A 17058-nucleotide genomic window follows, 5' to 3' on the forward strand; every position below is an offset into this window, starting at 1 on the left:
TGCACACATTTTCATGACTTTTTCAGCTCGCAGAGTGCCACGCTGTGAGCTTGTACATCTGCTATTTTGGGGTTTCTGTATCTATTCCAGTGTATCCATCCACGCTCTCCGCTCTAAAGAAAGATTAGTTGGACTTGGTTAATTCATTGAATGATGGCTGTGGACATTTTTAGCTTCCAAGCCCTTTTTATTTGTTCTCCTTTCTATCAAGTTCCCCTCCTCGTGTTTTCTTCTTTTTTTAATAGACAGAAACACATGGTCATACTCCACATTGTAATTATTTTGTATAAAGCATATCGACTAAGAAAATCCGTTCAGTGATGACGGGGCATCTATCTACGTTTCCTTTTAACTAAAGTAATCAGTTGAACTTGGCATAAAGACTTTGTTTCTCATTGTATCGATTGATTTATGAAATACGATAAACTAACAACAAACGTATCTCTTTAACAGACACAGGACTTCTTTCCTGGGATATTCTAGGTTGTTACGTTTAATTTTCATCATTAAATGCGTGGTTTAGGTTAGTGGGAGGTGTACTATACTAATTAACCAGTAACATGCCATGTACATTTACACACTGAGCATTTCTTCGTCTAAATGGTCACCAAGTCTGGTCTAAAAGTAAACGGTTTTTTTTTTTGGTTTTTTTTAGGCTTAGCCCAGATGTTGAAACAATGTCATTTCAACGGCTATTTATAATATATTTGTATCTAGACACTTAAAAAATATCTAATCAACGTCTAGGCCACCGTTTCCCAAACGGTGGGTCAGGACCCGCTTGTAGGTCGGGGACCAATTTTTGTGGGTCCCGACTAGGGCTGTCACGATTATGACATTATACATGACGATTAATTGTCACTCAAATAATTGCGATTAACAATTGAATTGTGTTTTTGTCGTTGACAATTACATTTCTGTTTGGCTTTTAGGCTTTGAAGTTGCACATGGTAGATATGACACATAACCTAAATATACATAGAAATTACTGACATATTTGACAACTTTATACTTAAAAAAAGAACTTTGATAGTGGAAATAGCCGATCTACAAGCTCACAACGCGTCACATCGCGACGCGTTGTGAGCGTGTAGATCTGCTATTTCCACTATTTTTTACTTTTGAGAAAATATCGGAAAATGTTTCAACTTGGAAACGATTATGACAATTGTGACAGCCCTAGTCCCCACTATAGTAAAAATTCCAATTTCTTTTTCAACATAAAGAAATATATACGTTTCAAAACATGTTCCCCCTCCCCTAAAATGATGTATATATTTTTTAAATAAACAAATTTGACATTTCATTATCATTTTAAAACAAAAAAATCTAAGACATTCCATGAATTAAAAATAAAGAAGTACATCGGCAATCTACAAGCTTGCAACGTGGCGTGAAGTGCCGCGTTGTTGTGAGCTTGTAGATCTGCTATTTTCACTAGTTTGTGTCCCGGGCGAACTTTCTTTGGGGTCTCAAGCTAAAAGGTTTGGGAACCACTGGTCTAGACTTAAGCCTTAGCCGGTGAAAAAACGCTCACTTTTAGACCAGTTGTAAACCGTCTAACATGCAACTCCATGGCTGCTCAGTGAGAAGCTGATCTGTTCAGTCTCCATAACACAACATGTTAACATGAGAGAAAAGCGCTTACAGACTGACAGAATTATTCAGTAATGGTTTGAGGTTGGTGAGATGGTAATTTTTTCTTTTCACTTGAGACGGTTATATCACATCCAAAGATTTCTTTCTACAATTAGAAACTCAGCATGTTTTGTTTTAAACATCTTCTGTGCCTTTGACAATCATTTTGTACTTATTCTTTTTTTGTGTGTGTACAAATGTTTTCTGTTAAGTTCCCTTATGTTTAGAACTAAAAGTGCATAAATATTGGATCAGACTTCAAAGGCCTAGAGAGAAGTTGTGAGAAGTGGTTTGTAAAACTTTGGAGATCCCAAAGCTTCTCCTCTGTAAGGCCGGTGGCTCCACAAGTCCTTAACCCATTTAGAACGGGTACACATTGTGTGTATCATTATTTTATGCTTTAACTATTGAAAAATAGCAGATATACAAGCTCACAGCGCGGCACCGAGTGCCGCGCTGCTCGTAGATCTGCTATTTTTGAAAAGTCGTGAACATTAGAATTTTGACCCGATTCTATAAGTGTCTTTTGAATCCTTCTAATTCTAGGCCTAAATGGGTTAATGAAAGCAGGGGGGGGGAATAGCAGATCTACATGGTCTTCGTGACACCCAAGCCCTACAGAGCGTCCCCTGTTCACGGAGGTTGGAGATCAGTTGTACATAATTATCTTGCTTCCCTGGTAGAAAACGATCTGTGCAATATTTTACTTTTTTTGTTCTTGCTCTTTTAAGTTGTGATGCCAAAGTTAATGTTGAGCTAAGAAAGAAAGAAAGAGGCTCTAGTAGTCATTTAGATGTCCAGACTGTCATGTTTGTATTTGATGTTTTACTAATGTTTTTGTTAGTTAATAGTGGTTTATGGGACTTGTTAGGAGTTTAAAGGACGGTGCCCACTTAAACGGCAAAGTAAAACGATAAGTTTAATCTCTTAAGCTGTTCAAATGTCAACTTAGCAGGGCAAGTGGTTCCTTTTCTCCAAGCGTGCCAGTAAGCTGTTCTCTCCCTTGGGTCCTGTGTTACTGCCAGAGAACCGGTGCTGTTGGCACCCGAGTCAATGTTTGAAATGTCACCAAACCAAGCAGTAGCCTGAAAAGACAGACAGACCGACCAACCATTTAGAAGTGGTCATGTTGTGGCCAGACTGGTTGCCTCCCTCAATGTTCTAATGCTTACGGTCACAGTCTGGAGAACGGAAGCGTAAAATATATAAAGCCGAAGCCTCCTCCTCCCCACTTCGGTTTCGTCTTTAGAGAAGGGCGTCGACTCAACTCAGTAAAAAGTTGAGTTGAAGAAGTCGACTTTATCGTTTGATGACGTCATCACATCACACACGTCCCTCCGAATATTTTGGGGGGTTCCCAGATGATTAACTTAATGTGAAACATTGTTTTCTCACTCAGCTGTAAACAAACCAACATAAAGTTTAAGAGGGGTAAAATGACTAATTAAACATTGTCCAAATTGTCACATATATAGAGGCAGAACGCGCCTCGCGAGCATGTAGATCGGCTATTTTAACAATAGAAAGTATTTATTCTGATGGGAGTCGACTTGTGTAATGAAGTCGACTTGTCGACTTTTTCGTTAGCAAATATAGATTGCTGCTTAGCAGAAATGGAAATAAGAAATATATTTTCGTGATCGGAAATGCCAGCTTTCGTTACTCTAGTTCCAGACTCTATAGCATTCAGAGATTGGGGAAGTTGTGCTTGGTTCATGACAATACTGACATGTGGGATTATAAACAGTATAATACTGCATTTCAATTGTAAACAATGTCCATTCAGTTATTTTAATGTCGTCCGTCTCGTCGGCTTTGATCTTGGTTGAGTGAGAAAATGGGCACCGTCATTTAAAATCAATGTGACTTTTCAAAATGAGTTGTTGTAACCATTGTTATGTATTTAGCTTTTTAACAGCTTGTACTGCCATAGTTTATTAGTAGTAAATATAGATTAAACAGAACCACTGACTAATAATGTGTTTTTACTGATGTACTTTAATCCATTAGAGGGGAAAAACACAAAACACTTTGCGTCATACTGTCCACTGTACATTTTTAAATAAAGCTTGGCAAACTGAAACCCTGTTTTTTTGTTTGGTTTTAATCAAGTGGCGTCTAAAGTCTAAAGGTAGGGCATTCACCAAATATTCAAATATATAAAAAAAAAAAAAAAAAAAATATATATATATATATATATATATATATATATATATATATATATATATATATATATATATATATATATATATATATATATATATATATATATATATATATATATATATATAGTGTTTAGGGGTTCTCAAAAGAAAATCACTATTCGTGAATGCCCTACTTAAAGGTAGCTATTCTATGTAGAATCTGGTGTTAGAATGTACTTGTGTATCAAAAGTTAAACAATTTTTCATAGTACAAAGAAGCAAAGCATTATAGCTACTAGCCCTTACCCGTTCAAAGATATGAGCTCCAAAATGATGTGCAGTGTGTGGGTTATGGGATGTGCACTGTGCACACAGTATATGAGGGATGGAAAGTAACTTTAACTGGTGCTTGCATGATGTAGGAGCATCAATGTAAGAATCCCGTTTCGTTTAATGGCTACAGAGATACTGTTCCCCCCCCCCCCCCAGCCCGCCCGCCCGCCCACCCGCCTGCACACACACCCGCCTGCCTGCCTGCACACACACACACACACACACACACACACACACACAGAGCTGGTTAAACATTTTGCCTCAAGCTAGATGCAGAACAGATAATAGATACACCATAAAAATGCTAATATACAGCATACGATTTGTGAAAGTGACAAACGGGCTTCACAGTTATGTCAGGTGTGTTCATATGCTTATGGTGATGCGATTTCAGATCAATTGCTCCAGCCACCGAGGAGAAACGCTGTGACAGACACTCAGACACTCACTCAGACACTCACTCAGACATTCGCAAAATTATAGTATAGATGATGTGAACCTTTTGATTGTGTCATTTCATCCCCATGAAAAACAACAAGGTAAGGCGTCTGATCAACAGCTACCATATGGGACATGGCCAGTAGGTGGCAACAGTGTCACAGTAATAGAAACACAAATTCTATGGCCAATGCAGACATGCCATGGTGTCACTCATGACTGTCATGTGTGCATTTCCAGAGGCTGAAGCATAACCGTGTGGTCTTGTTGACTGCCTCTCAACTCACCTTGAGAGCGTCGGTTCTCATGTGAATTCACACAGTCCGGATAATTCAATAGCAAATAGCAATTTAACTCACTTACTGCCAATTTAAAATGCCCCTCGAGTGGCACTAGTGCCAGAAGCCTCCATAGACTCCCATGTAATTTATAGTGCACAGATCATGCACGCCCATGCACAGATCATGCACCATGTTTGTGCAGGCTGTTCACAGCTTTCAAACAAAAAAAAAAGATTGGAAATCCATTCAGGCATTCATGATTTATCAGCCATAATGTTTTCTTCAGATGTAAACAAAAATGGCTGCCATGTTTGAAAGATGGGGTTGTATGGGGGGTGGAACATGCAAAATCGCGATTGAAATCATGTTTACTAGATTTAATTGGGTCCAAAAAAAAATAAAAAAATAAAAATATATATATTTTTTTTTTTCTAAGTAAAAGTCGCCCAAAGTCGCTTGGCAGGGAAGCCCATAGTGAGAAAGTCGCCCTAAAAGTCGCCTGGCACTGTATGAGTTAATCAAGTTGTTACACTTCTTGAACCTTTTGAGATAAAAGCAGAAAGACTGGATGATTTCATCCCAAATCCATTCTTTCAGGTGAAACAATCAGAAATCACAAAGTCATCAGAAACGAAAGCTGTACACCTCCGTATACTACCTGGTGAAGTGGAGGAAGTTGCTCAGGATAAGGAAATCTGGAAGTCTCAGTTGGAACTGTTACCCCCACGACCTGATTCCGGATAAGAGGTTGAAGATGGATGTGTATGGATGGACACTAGATATAGATATCGTCTGTCGGGGTGGAAAAAACCCTCATTACGTCCAAAACTGTTACTTTTTCAAATGCAAAAATAGCTAAAGCAGCCGATCTTCAAGCTTGGACCGGGGCCACAGAACCACTGGTGGTTTTGACAAGACATTTTGATTTAGTCATTTAGTCTTTTGAATAAATGTAGTCTTTTGAATAAATGTTCATTTAGTTTTAGTCACATCTTAGTCATCTGAAAGTTTTAGTTTTAGTCTAGTTTAGTCGACCAAATATCATTGGGCGGTGCCTTGATGGCCTCGCAACGATCTGATTTTACACTTGGTTGCTGAAAATAGACAATCTGAGAGAATGTGGAGAATGTCGTTTTAGAATGACCAAGTCAGACGGGAAGTGTGGTGGTAAGTCGTGAATGATATGCAGACGGTTTAGACAACAGAAAGAACAAAAGCTTGAGTCAGAAGCAGTTTTAAATATTTTTAATTGGTTCAATATTTGTAAAACGCCACAACCAGACGTAAAGCTTGTTCACCAGCACTGATTTATTCAACTAAAATAAAAGGGTCAGCTACGGCATCATCATCATCATGTCCATAGTGCTCACACACAGTGTGATGGTACTGCGGTTCCAACCTACCAACAGATCTACAGATGATTTGGTAGACAAAATATATTTTGGCGGGCCTTGATGGCGTCGTAAAGACTGACTTTACACTTGGTTTCATACTGAAAAATAGCCAAATCTAGTTTAGATCTGCTATTTTCAGAACACCCGAGCACAACCAAACATAAAATGACTTTCAGTTCACCTGGATCTCTTCTCCACTAGTCCCTCCCTGACATTTTAGTCTAGTTTTTATGTGTTGACAAAACTGTCAATATATTTTGTCATATGTTTTGGTCATCATAGCTTAGTTTTTACCAGTGAAAAAAGGTAGTCGACAAACATTTCTTGTCATGTTTTTTGTCGACGAACTCAACACGACACGGAACAAACATGGGAGTTCTCATGTAGTGTGAAGGTCATACATTCAGGCGTAGAATTATTGAATGCTTTAACCAGTGAAAAATAGCAGATATACAAGCTCACAGCGCGGCACCGAGTGCCGCGCTGCGAGCTTGTAGATCTGCTATTTTTGAAAAAGTTGTGAAAATGTGTGCAAATCTTTGAATATATGTATTTTCAAAGCGAACGCTTGTAACTCAAATTTTGCTTCTGGGGGGGTCCCTGGAACTAACTATGTTGAGATGGGGGTCCGTGGCCAAATACATATCATTTTGGGGGGCCTTCACATGAAAAGGTTTGAGAACCACTGACATAGTAGTCTCTCAAGAACAGACTAACTGAGCTCCATTTAAGTGAAAAGGACCTTTTCTTTGACGATGGCTATAGCCAGATTGCTGATATGGAAACATAGTTTTTTTTTTCAAAAAACCTTAGAAGGATTCAAAAGATACTTATAGAATCAGGTCAGAATTTTAATTTTCACGATTTTTCAAAAATAGCAGATCTACATATCTGCTATTTTTCAATAGTTAAAGCAAAAAATGATGATACACAATAATGTGTACCCGTTTTGAATGGGTTAAACTACCGGGTCGTCAGACGGAGCAGCACCTTCTCTCCAACACTGGAACTGTTTCAGGCTTGAAGCGACCAGGGCTCTGTGCCAAGAAACAGAACCGTTAAGGGTCCATTTGGTTCCATTTGGTCTGTCTCAGAGTAATGGCTGGTCCTTGAGAACCACTGGTATTGTAATTGTACAGCAGACCTGAAGTCCACTTGACCAACTCGGACTGTGAAGATAAACCAGTAAGCGACGTCGCCCTAAAGGGCGCGTTCATGCACCCACCTGGGTGACAGCAGACTGCTGGGCGAGCGCTGGCCATATTTTCCCCTAATATGGAGATAGAGATGGAGATTTCCCCTAATATGGAGATGACATCATAGATGTTTGATGTCATAAACTTACACGAGACTGACACAATATGTCCATATTCGGGCATTCCCAGACAGGGGCTTAATATTGATGACATCAGGGATCTCCATATATGGGCATAAAAGGGACAAGGACGGAATTCATTTGCAAGTTGCGGTTGGTTGTTTAAGTTGGACGAAATGTGGCCAAATTTTCCCCAAATATGGATATGACTGACGTCTGACATCATAGACCGCATGAGACTTATCGTTGTGATGTCAGAACAGGTCACCGGTGTGACAGACGGACAGGAGCTGCAGGTTTTCTTACTAAACGGCGCCTGCGGTCGCAATAATGCTTTCAGGAAACGGTTTCCAAAACGTGATGGAAAACGTCGGATCCGGTTGCTTCAAGTGGATCCGGTTCCAGATCTCCTGCCCTACTCACACCAAGAAGACTAGGAGAAGACACTCAGTGACCACGGCTAAGCACCATGACATCTTCGGTGGCAAAACTCGCACCGGAAGTTCGATGAATAACATTGGAGTCTATGAGAGCCGGCTGGGAAAGCTCAAGAACAAAAAGATAATTCTGAACGATTGCGACCTTTGTTATGTAATCGCTCCAGGAATATAAAAGACGCATCACAGGTATTTTTACAATCACTTGCTTTTCGTTATTGAGGCAGCTAAACAGCGGCAAGTGTAGTTGGAGATATCGCAAAGTTTGGATTCCAGACAGGGAATGGTGGAGTCTCGCGATACTAGCTAGTTCAGAAACGTACCTTGTGCTCTTTAGATGCCTCTATAAAGTCATACCGTGTACACGTCGAAAAGCAACACAGCAGAAAACACTGTGTGACATTTCTGAGCTGAGTATTTTATAAAGGTCTTTATCGTTATTCGTTATATATCGTAATCATGTTTTGTTCATGAGCTGCCCCAGCCGGCACTCATAGACTCCAATGTTATTCACAGAACTTTCGGTGCTAGTTTTGCCACCGAGAGTGTCATGGCGCATAGCAAAAAACGCGTCAGCGTCCTTTCCTTATCTGAACTTCCTTGACTCACACCCCGTCCTTCTGTCTCTTCTTCTTCTTCTTCTTGACGGTGAGCCTCGTCGCCCCCTGGTGGGACAGCGTGGTGTCCACCAGCGCGGGGGGCTTGGCCGTCTTGTAGGCGGCAGACTTGCGGAGGCGCTCGCCCTTCACGCTGCCGATGTGGGGCAGCAGAGGAGGGGTCCTCAGGGACCCCCCGGTGCCCTGGGGCCGGTGGGCCCGGAGCAGCATGCGCTCCCCCTCCAGCCCGGTCACTGACACCCACCCTGCAGGGAGCACAAACACATCATCTTTATCGATTAATTAATCATCTAATCACAGTTATTTGACATAATCGTCATAATCGTTTCCATGTTGAAAACTTTTCATATATTTTCAAACATTTCCCAAAAAATTGTGGAAATAGCAGATGTTGTGAGCTCGTAGATCGGCTATTTCCACAATCAATGTTATTTTTTTTAAGAATAAAGTTTCAAATATGTCTGTCATTCATTTAGGTTATGTGTCATATCTGCCATGTGCAACTTCACAGCCTACAAGCCAAATAGAAATGTAATTGACAACGACAAAAACACAATTAAGGGTACAACTTCATAATAATAATAGTCCTTGTGTTAATCCCTGACCGCCTTTAAAACTGTTCTGAAAATACACAGGTGGCTGCCCCTGTAAAATGTCAAAGTCCTAGTGTCCACAATGGACGACTACCGGCTCCGCCCCCTCCAAAAGCTGCCTCCGCCACTATCACAGCGCGCCGCTATTGGCTTCATTCACTTCAATGGGAAATACGGCGGATTGTACACACATTTTACACATTAAATATTAATTCCGTTTTGGACCCAGAGCTTCGAAATCTCTTCCAATCCATCAACAAGGCCTGGATCTGCATTGGAAAAAATATTTAGACCTTTACACTTTTAAAACAATACGACATAGGAATATATAAGAACACATAGGAATATATATGGTCCATGGTTGCTGGACCACAGAAAGCCGTTTCAAACCAATTTAAATATGAATGGACTGTATTGGCCTAAACGACAATAACCCATGACTACAAACACCTTATTTGTTATGTTAAATAGCAACTGATATGTAATGTACGTCTGTGAATGTCTGAATGAACAGGGGTAGCGACGCGAAGTGTTGTATTTCAACTCTGCTTTCGACTGCAGGCTGTGGGTAGGGGCGTCACAAGGGGGGGAAAAGTGGGACTGACTTACCAGGGCCCACGGTGGAAGGGCCTTAATTATTTTAGACTTAATCGATTGAAAAATAGCAGATATACAAGCTCATAGCGCGGCACTGAGTGCCACGCTGCGAGCTTGTAGATTTGCTATTTTTGAAATCCCACGATGAAGAACATTCATGTGGGCCCACAGCGAATCCTTGTACCCAGGGCCCAGAATTTGATGCGACACCCTCTCCCTCTGCGGCTCGGCAGCTAAACTTGTCAGGAATCGCGAACATTTCACGCCAGAGATATCAAATGTTATAGATAAGATTTATAAGCAATCGGCATGATAAGAAACATGTAGCCTACATTTGAAGCAGTTTATTCTGGTTGGTTGTTTGTGTAATGGAGAGTAATAGCCTCTAAACTAATCAGTGAAAAGTGAAAACGGCTCTGTATAGGTCCAGCAGACAGGCGATTTCCTCATTCTGCTGTTGCGTCCATATATTCCTTTGTCGTATTGTTTTAAAAGTTTAAAGGTCTACATATTTTTCCAATGCATATCCAGGCCTTTGTTGATGGATTGGACGAGATTTCGAAGCTCTGGGTCCAAAACGGAATTAATATTTAATGTGTAAAATCCGCTGTATATCCATTCAAGTGAATGGTGCGGCTGTGATTCTCGTCGGAGGTCTCGGCGGAGAGGTGGGGGCGGAGCTCCCGGTAGTCATGAATTGTATGCTTTTATGTTTTCAATTTGTTTTAAATATGCATACACTATATACAGATACTGATGAGAGTGCGAAAATTTGATCACATCACACCCATACTCCATTCCCTCCACTGGCTCCCCGTCTCCTCCAGGATTGAATTCAAGGTCTGCCTCCTCACCCACCAATGCATCCACGGCAACGCCCCCTCATATCTCAAAGAACTCATCGAACCCCCAACCTCCACACGCTCCACACGCTCCCTCCGTTCTGGACACAACAACTCACTTAAAACAAAAAAGACTCACCTACGCACTATGGGGGACCGGGCTTTTTGCTCTGCGGCTCCTCTGCTGTGGAATGCTCTCCCTGACCATCTTAGAGCACCACAGTCAGTTGACTCTTTTAAAAGGGGACTTAAGACCTTTCTTTTTAACAAGGCATTTGCCTAGGAAGTCCTTTTAGATGCCCTTGTGTTTTTAATCCTTCTTTTTTCTTTTTTCATTGTTGAACATATGTGCTTCTAATCTGCCATGAGATGTGTTCTTAAGTTACGGATTTAACAGTTTTTACCTTGCTAGTCCTGTTTTTTTTTTTTTTTATCTTTTGTTGGCCGTGTTTTGCTTCTGCTTCGCTATTTTTATTTTATTTTATCAATGTAGCACTTTGAGATTTGTTCCAAATATAAAGTGCGTTATAAATAAAATTTATTATTATTATTATTATTATACAAATACATATATTTTAGAAGTGCCTCAAAGTCACAATAAAACTGAAGCTGATTTTGAATCTGAATATTGTTTTGCAGACATTGTCACCATCTGGTGGCCTTTTGAAACCTGTTGACATGCATATAAACTAGAGACAGGGAGAAGGGTTTCATGTGAATTCAAGTGTTTCTATCATCTAAACCGCCTCATCAGTGAATCTCTGCAGGACGGTGAATGATCCAATCAGAACTGCTCATGTATAGACAGTATTTAAGATGATCCAATCAGAACTGCTCATGTATAGACAGTATTTAAGATGATCCAATCAGAACTGCTCATGTATAGACAGTATTTAAGATGATCCAATCAGAACTGCTCATGTATAGACAGTATTTAAGATGATCCAATCAGAACTGCTGATGTAAGACGCGGATGACCTCTGACCTGCGGAGGACATGGTGATGTCAGCGCTGGCGGTCATGTGACCACGCCCCTCCAGGGTAAACTCCTCCCACTGCAGAGGAGGGAACTTCTGCATGCGCTCTGAGCCTCCCATGGGGACCTGCACGCATGCGTACACACACACACACACACACACACACACACACACACACACACACACACACACACACACACACACACACAGTTCAAATGTTTCTGCTCTGAGAATTCATGTTTATTAATATGCTGTTGTTTATATCACTTTTTTGTTTTGTTTTAACTCATTCCCTGCCAGGCCCGATAGTTCCGAGATTATTCCAATGTCTTTCCCCGCCAGGCCCGATAGTCCCTAGAAAAAAAAAAAAAAAAAATCAAAATTCTTTTTTTTTCAAAAAACTTTTTTGACCCCAAAAAATGGAGTAGGCATGATAGCAATCGCGAAATTGCATGTTTAACCCCCATAGCAACCCCATCTTTCAAGCATGGCAGCCATTTTGGCAGCCATTTTGTTAAACATAATGGCTGCTATCTCATGAATGCCTGAACGGATTTCCATTCGGATTTTTTGTTTGAAAGCTGTGAGCAATGTGGACACACGTGGTGCATTATCTAGGCATGGGTGTGCATGATCCGTGCACTATGAATTACATGGAAGTCTATGGAGACGAATGGCAGGTGGGAGTACGGAGGTATGTTAAAATGGCGGCCAATGTGTTTTTAAAGGCATTTGGGGAGTACACCTTCTAGTCTTTCATGTACTGTTATTGACCAGCGGGCGATCCTCTGTAAGAAGCACATTCGTTGGTTGATTTCTTTGATTAACTTGGTCGTCATTTTTTCGAGATGCATCCCAGGTAGGTGATTTCATGTTTTCTTTGTTATTACAGCATCACCCACTTTGATTGTGAAGTTATCGACTTAGCTGAGGTTATGAATTGACCCAAAGAGGATGGATTCGGTTTTACCCAATACCAGTGTGGCCGTCAGCCTCAGGAGGGGACTGCCCCATAGGTCGAACTCCCGTTGGGTCGAACAGCGTCGACATGTTAGATAATCACCCACGAGTGTCGGCAGGTTAAATAATCACCCGCGTCACGGTTACTGAGGTTAGGGTTAGGGTTAAGTTTAGGCATAGTTTTATGAGGATAAGGTTAAGGTTAGAGTTTGGTGGTCGATCCAAAGGGTGTTCGACCTAATGACATGTTACCGCCTCGGGCGTCTATCCGGCGTAGCGGTACACGGTGCAGAGGTGCCGAAGGTCGGGGGGATGAAGATTTACTATTCTGGCCCCCTAGTTTACAACGTCTAACGGCGCTGAGCTGGCTCATGCGACTAGGGTTGGGCTCGGTAACCGCCGCACCGCGGTATACCGAGGACTACCGCGGTGTCAGTGTGCTTACCGCGGTAAAAAGACAAAAAAAAGGTCTATTTTTTATTGGAAAACAAGCGAGTTTTAAAACGGGGGAGAAGCGAGGACCGCATGCGCTCCATGCCGCTCTGCTCTGGGCCGTGTACCACATGTTTGGAAGCCACATACTTCACTCAGACACAGACCTGCACACAGTGCACAGGGCAGGAGAGTACGGAGCACAACTCTATGACGGAGCAGCATAAACTTTCTCTGTAATCCACTCGACACAAGGATGTTAATACATATCTTGTGTTGTGGCATATCTTTTTTTATTCATACGGATTACTGGCGGAGCGCGGGCCGCGTGGACTAAAACCGAAAATGAAACTATTTTACTTTTTCCACCGCGTCGCACGTTGTGCCCCGTCTGGCGGCGCGTCGGCGATTTTATAACCTTTTCTGTCAAGTCTTGTAACTAAAACCTGTATATAGCAGCACTCAATCACTGCGATTTGAGAGTTGAGACGTAACGTGAGTTTACAGAATCACTGTACACGATCTGACTACCCTTCCTCTTCTGGTTTGTTCACACAGCTGTTTGTGTCTGAAAAGCCCAAGTAGCTAGCCTACGTTACTATGGTAACCCGACAGTGCAGATCTAAAAGCTCAGAACGCGTCGCGGATGCGATGTGTTGTGTGCTTGTAGATCTGCTCCTTTCAAAGCCATACCCGCTGTGCTGTACGGAGAAGTATAACTCGGGCAGTCAGGCTGTGGAGAGGCGACTTTTGGGAAGATGATTGCAATATTTTGGCTTATCGCCGAACCTTAATTAATAGATACGGGGGTGCGGTAATTACCGCAGTACCGGCGGTAAATGGGAAGACGGTAATCGCGGTAACAAAATGTCGATACCGCCCCAGGCCTACATGCGACCTTCACAACGCTCGACTCACTCGCTGGTGCTTGCTTGCCAGCCATGAAACAACCTATAACAGCCCTGCCAATCGGGCTCCGAGTGGGAGCCACGAGTTCAATCCCTGCTTCCGTGCATCACAACATACTTTAAAATACAGCAGACACACATCATGGACTGATCTGTGGTTTATGAATCTGTGCCAGTGAGACATTTATCTTTTTGTATTCTTTAGTGGACTGCTTTTCATCGTCAGTTTCTGTTAGTAGTCATGGCTGCCAGTTCCCACCTGATGTCGTGCGTGAGTTCTGCCTGCTCCAGACCGTACTGAATGACCGCTAGCTTGCATAACGTCTTGAGACTAGGACTCAAGTCTAGGATGAACAGGTCAGAGCCAAAGAGGATGATACGATCTCCCACCATGCAACGGCACAAGGCACACATTGGACCAGGTCCTTTCCTCTTGAGTTGAACCTTCTTCCAGAAGAAGCTCTCTGGGTTGAGTTTCCACAGATCACTGAAGGGCTGGTCATAGTAGCGACAACCACCAAATATGTACAGCTCTCCATTGTAGGTAAAAGCTGAATGATCACAGCGTCCTTCTGGAGGAATCTGTGCAGAAGGTGAAGGTGTGATTGTCCAGCAGTTGGTTTCTGTGTCAAACACTCTGATGGTGTTGTAGTACTGACCCCAGCCATCCCGGCCTCCAAATACAAACATCTTTGTCCCGATGATGGTGGCTGAGTGCAATTCTGAAGCAGGTGGCAGAGAGCCTCTGGTGTTAACTACAGACCAGACCATTGTGGTGGTGTCCAACTTGTACATGTCATTAGTCTGTTCAGTCAGCAGGGTGTCTCCTCCATGGATAAACATGAACTTCCCCAAGACACAGGCTGAATGGAACCACCTTCCATCTGGAACAGACCCAGAAACCCTTGGTTTGAACCATCTGTGGGCGTCCACATCAAATCCATAAAGCACGTTGTACCACTCAAGTCTATCGTAGTCTTTCCCTCCCCAGATGTAGGTGATATCTTCTAACAGCACAGCTGTGTAGCCGCTGCGCCTTGATGGAACCTCACAGTGAAGTTCTCCCTTTCCTGTTGTCACCAGGGGAACCTTCCTCCAGGATAAAGACACTGTGTTGAAAACACCAACGTCCATCTGAGCCTTGTTGCCATCATAGAGTCGTCCAAAGAGGTACACCTTGTCTCCAACGGTAACAGCAGCATCAGGCCTTTGTTTTGGTTTTCCAGTCAGACGAACCGTCCAGTAAGACATTTCTCACACCGTAAATCACTTTAACACAATTAGTGCCTCTTAATCTGAAGGTTGCTTGGTGCCTCGGTGCCACGCCGTTTCCTCCATAGGCCGCCGCTATTATTTTGAAGGGCTGGAAGGGGGTTGTTTTTGTTTTTTTGGATTATCACTTGACGGCAACGATTACGTCATCTAGTCACATGACAGTGTGGGACAAGAAGAGGAAGATGGCTGCGCCCTGCCTTGTGCCTTGTTTACATTTAGATCTGCTGCAAAATGTCTCAAAATGGCTATTTTGTTTAAATGAAGTTTCTTTATGGGCCTCTCCATTGACTTAACATTGAGGAGCTTCACTTCGCGTGCACGCCCAACGTGCGTTGTAAACAAATCGCCGACATTACCGATGCGGGCGGGACCGGAGCGACATTAAGTAAGTAATCATATCTTTACTGTATATACAGTAAGATTCACAGTCCTCACCGTCAACGGCGCCATGGTATTAACCCTTTCAATGACGGTGAGGACTGTCAACGGCAGCAGAACAGTTAAAAGAACTTTATGAATAATGCTCTGAGAAACAAAGAAGTTTTAATGAGGGCGTTATCGCTTATATTGCTACAGTGGCACAAACGTCACGCAAGGCTTGACCAATCCACACAGCCGATCAGTTGGAGGTCTTCCTTGATTCCTTGACTGTTGATGACTGTTGATCTCCTAATATGGTAAACTGAATCCTCCCGCGCTACAGAGCAGATCCTTGAACACTGTTCAACAGCGTTGACGAACACATTCCAAAATAAGACACTAGGGGCAGCTGGAGTTGTTGTGGTAAAAGTCGTTTGTGGATTCATTTTAAAGGGCCGGGTTGTGATGATGACATGGTGATGTCGTTGAGTGATGATGTCATTACGTAGAATTACCCAATGACGTTACTCCAACTGACTGGCGTCTGGACGATGTCACCAGAACGTCTGGACGATGTCACCAGAACGTCTGGACGATGTCACCAGAACGTCGACACTAGTCGTCGATACTAGTAATACATACTAGATACTACTAATACATACTAGATACTAGTAATACATACTAGACACTACTAATACATACTAGATACTAGTAATACATACTAGACACTACTAATACATACTAGACACTACTAATACATACTAGATACTAGTAATACATACTAGATACTAGTAATACATATTAGAAACTAGTAATTCATACTACATACTAGTAATACATATAGATACTAGTAATACATATTAGATACTAGTAATAAATACTAGATACTAGTAATACATACTAGAGCAGGGGTTTTCAAAGTGGGTGACAGGGCACGCTGGGGTGCCGCGACGGCAGTCCAGGGGTGCCGCAAGATCATTTGGTAATATTTGGAATTTATTTGAACACTTAAACAAATATTTTGTATCATTTTAAACTTGAAGTACAGAGTTTTTTTTTGTTTGTTTTTTTAAGTTTTGACCAAAATGGTAATTATCTCAATTTTTCTTGCTACATAATCCCTAAAATATGCCATGAATATAAGATACTGGGAGTGAAAATCATGAATGTATGGAATGGTAATATTATAATATAATGTAGGGGTGCCTGGGATGAAAAATATATTTATAGGGGTGCCCTGAGCCCAAAACGTTTGGGACACCCTGTACTAGATACTAGAGGAAACAACTGAACCACTGAAAGCGTATCGTCTCTTGTATGTCCAAGATCTGTTGAATTCCAAAAAGCATCAAAAGCCGCGAGCCGGGGCTGCGAAAAGGACTCTTCCTTGCGGTCTGGTACTTCAATATGGGCCCTGGGTCACCCAACTCTTTGGGGTGAGGAAACGGATTCACAGATGAGTGGGACCAGAACCCAAATCTGCCAAGGGCAATTTTTTGCTCCGGCGGATTCGTCCG

At 42.1% G+C, this 17058-nt stretch overlaps 1 protein-coding gene across 1 annotated transcript in view; it reads right to left on the bottom strand.

Moving 5' to 3' along the window:
• Nucleotides 1-6763: 6763 nt before the first annotated feature.
• Nucleotides 6764-17058, bottom strand: part of LOC308301773 (nitric oxide-associated protein 1-like) — a 48332-nt gene continuing 38037 nt past the window's right edge. The window contains exons 14-15 of the mRNA XM_080745877.1: nucleotides 11615-11732; nucleotides 6764-8842 (exon numbers count right to left, since the gene is read on the bottom strand). Coding sequence (XP_080602003.1) covers nucleotides 8586-8842; nucleotides 11615-11732 — 375 coding nt within the window. The 3' untranslated portion in view covers nucleotides 6764-8585. The remainder of the gene's footprint in view (nucleotides 8843-11614; nucleotides 11733-17058) is intronic.

This window comes from Nannobrachium achirus, assembly GCF_963921795.1.
Source record: "Nannobrachium achirus genome assembly, chromosome: 17".
Lineage (NCBI taxonomy): Eukaryota > Metazoa > Chordata > Actinopteri > Myctophiformes > Myctophidae > Nannobrachium > Nannobrachium achirus.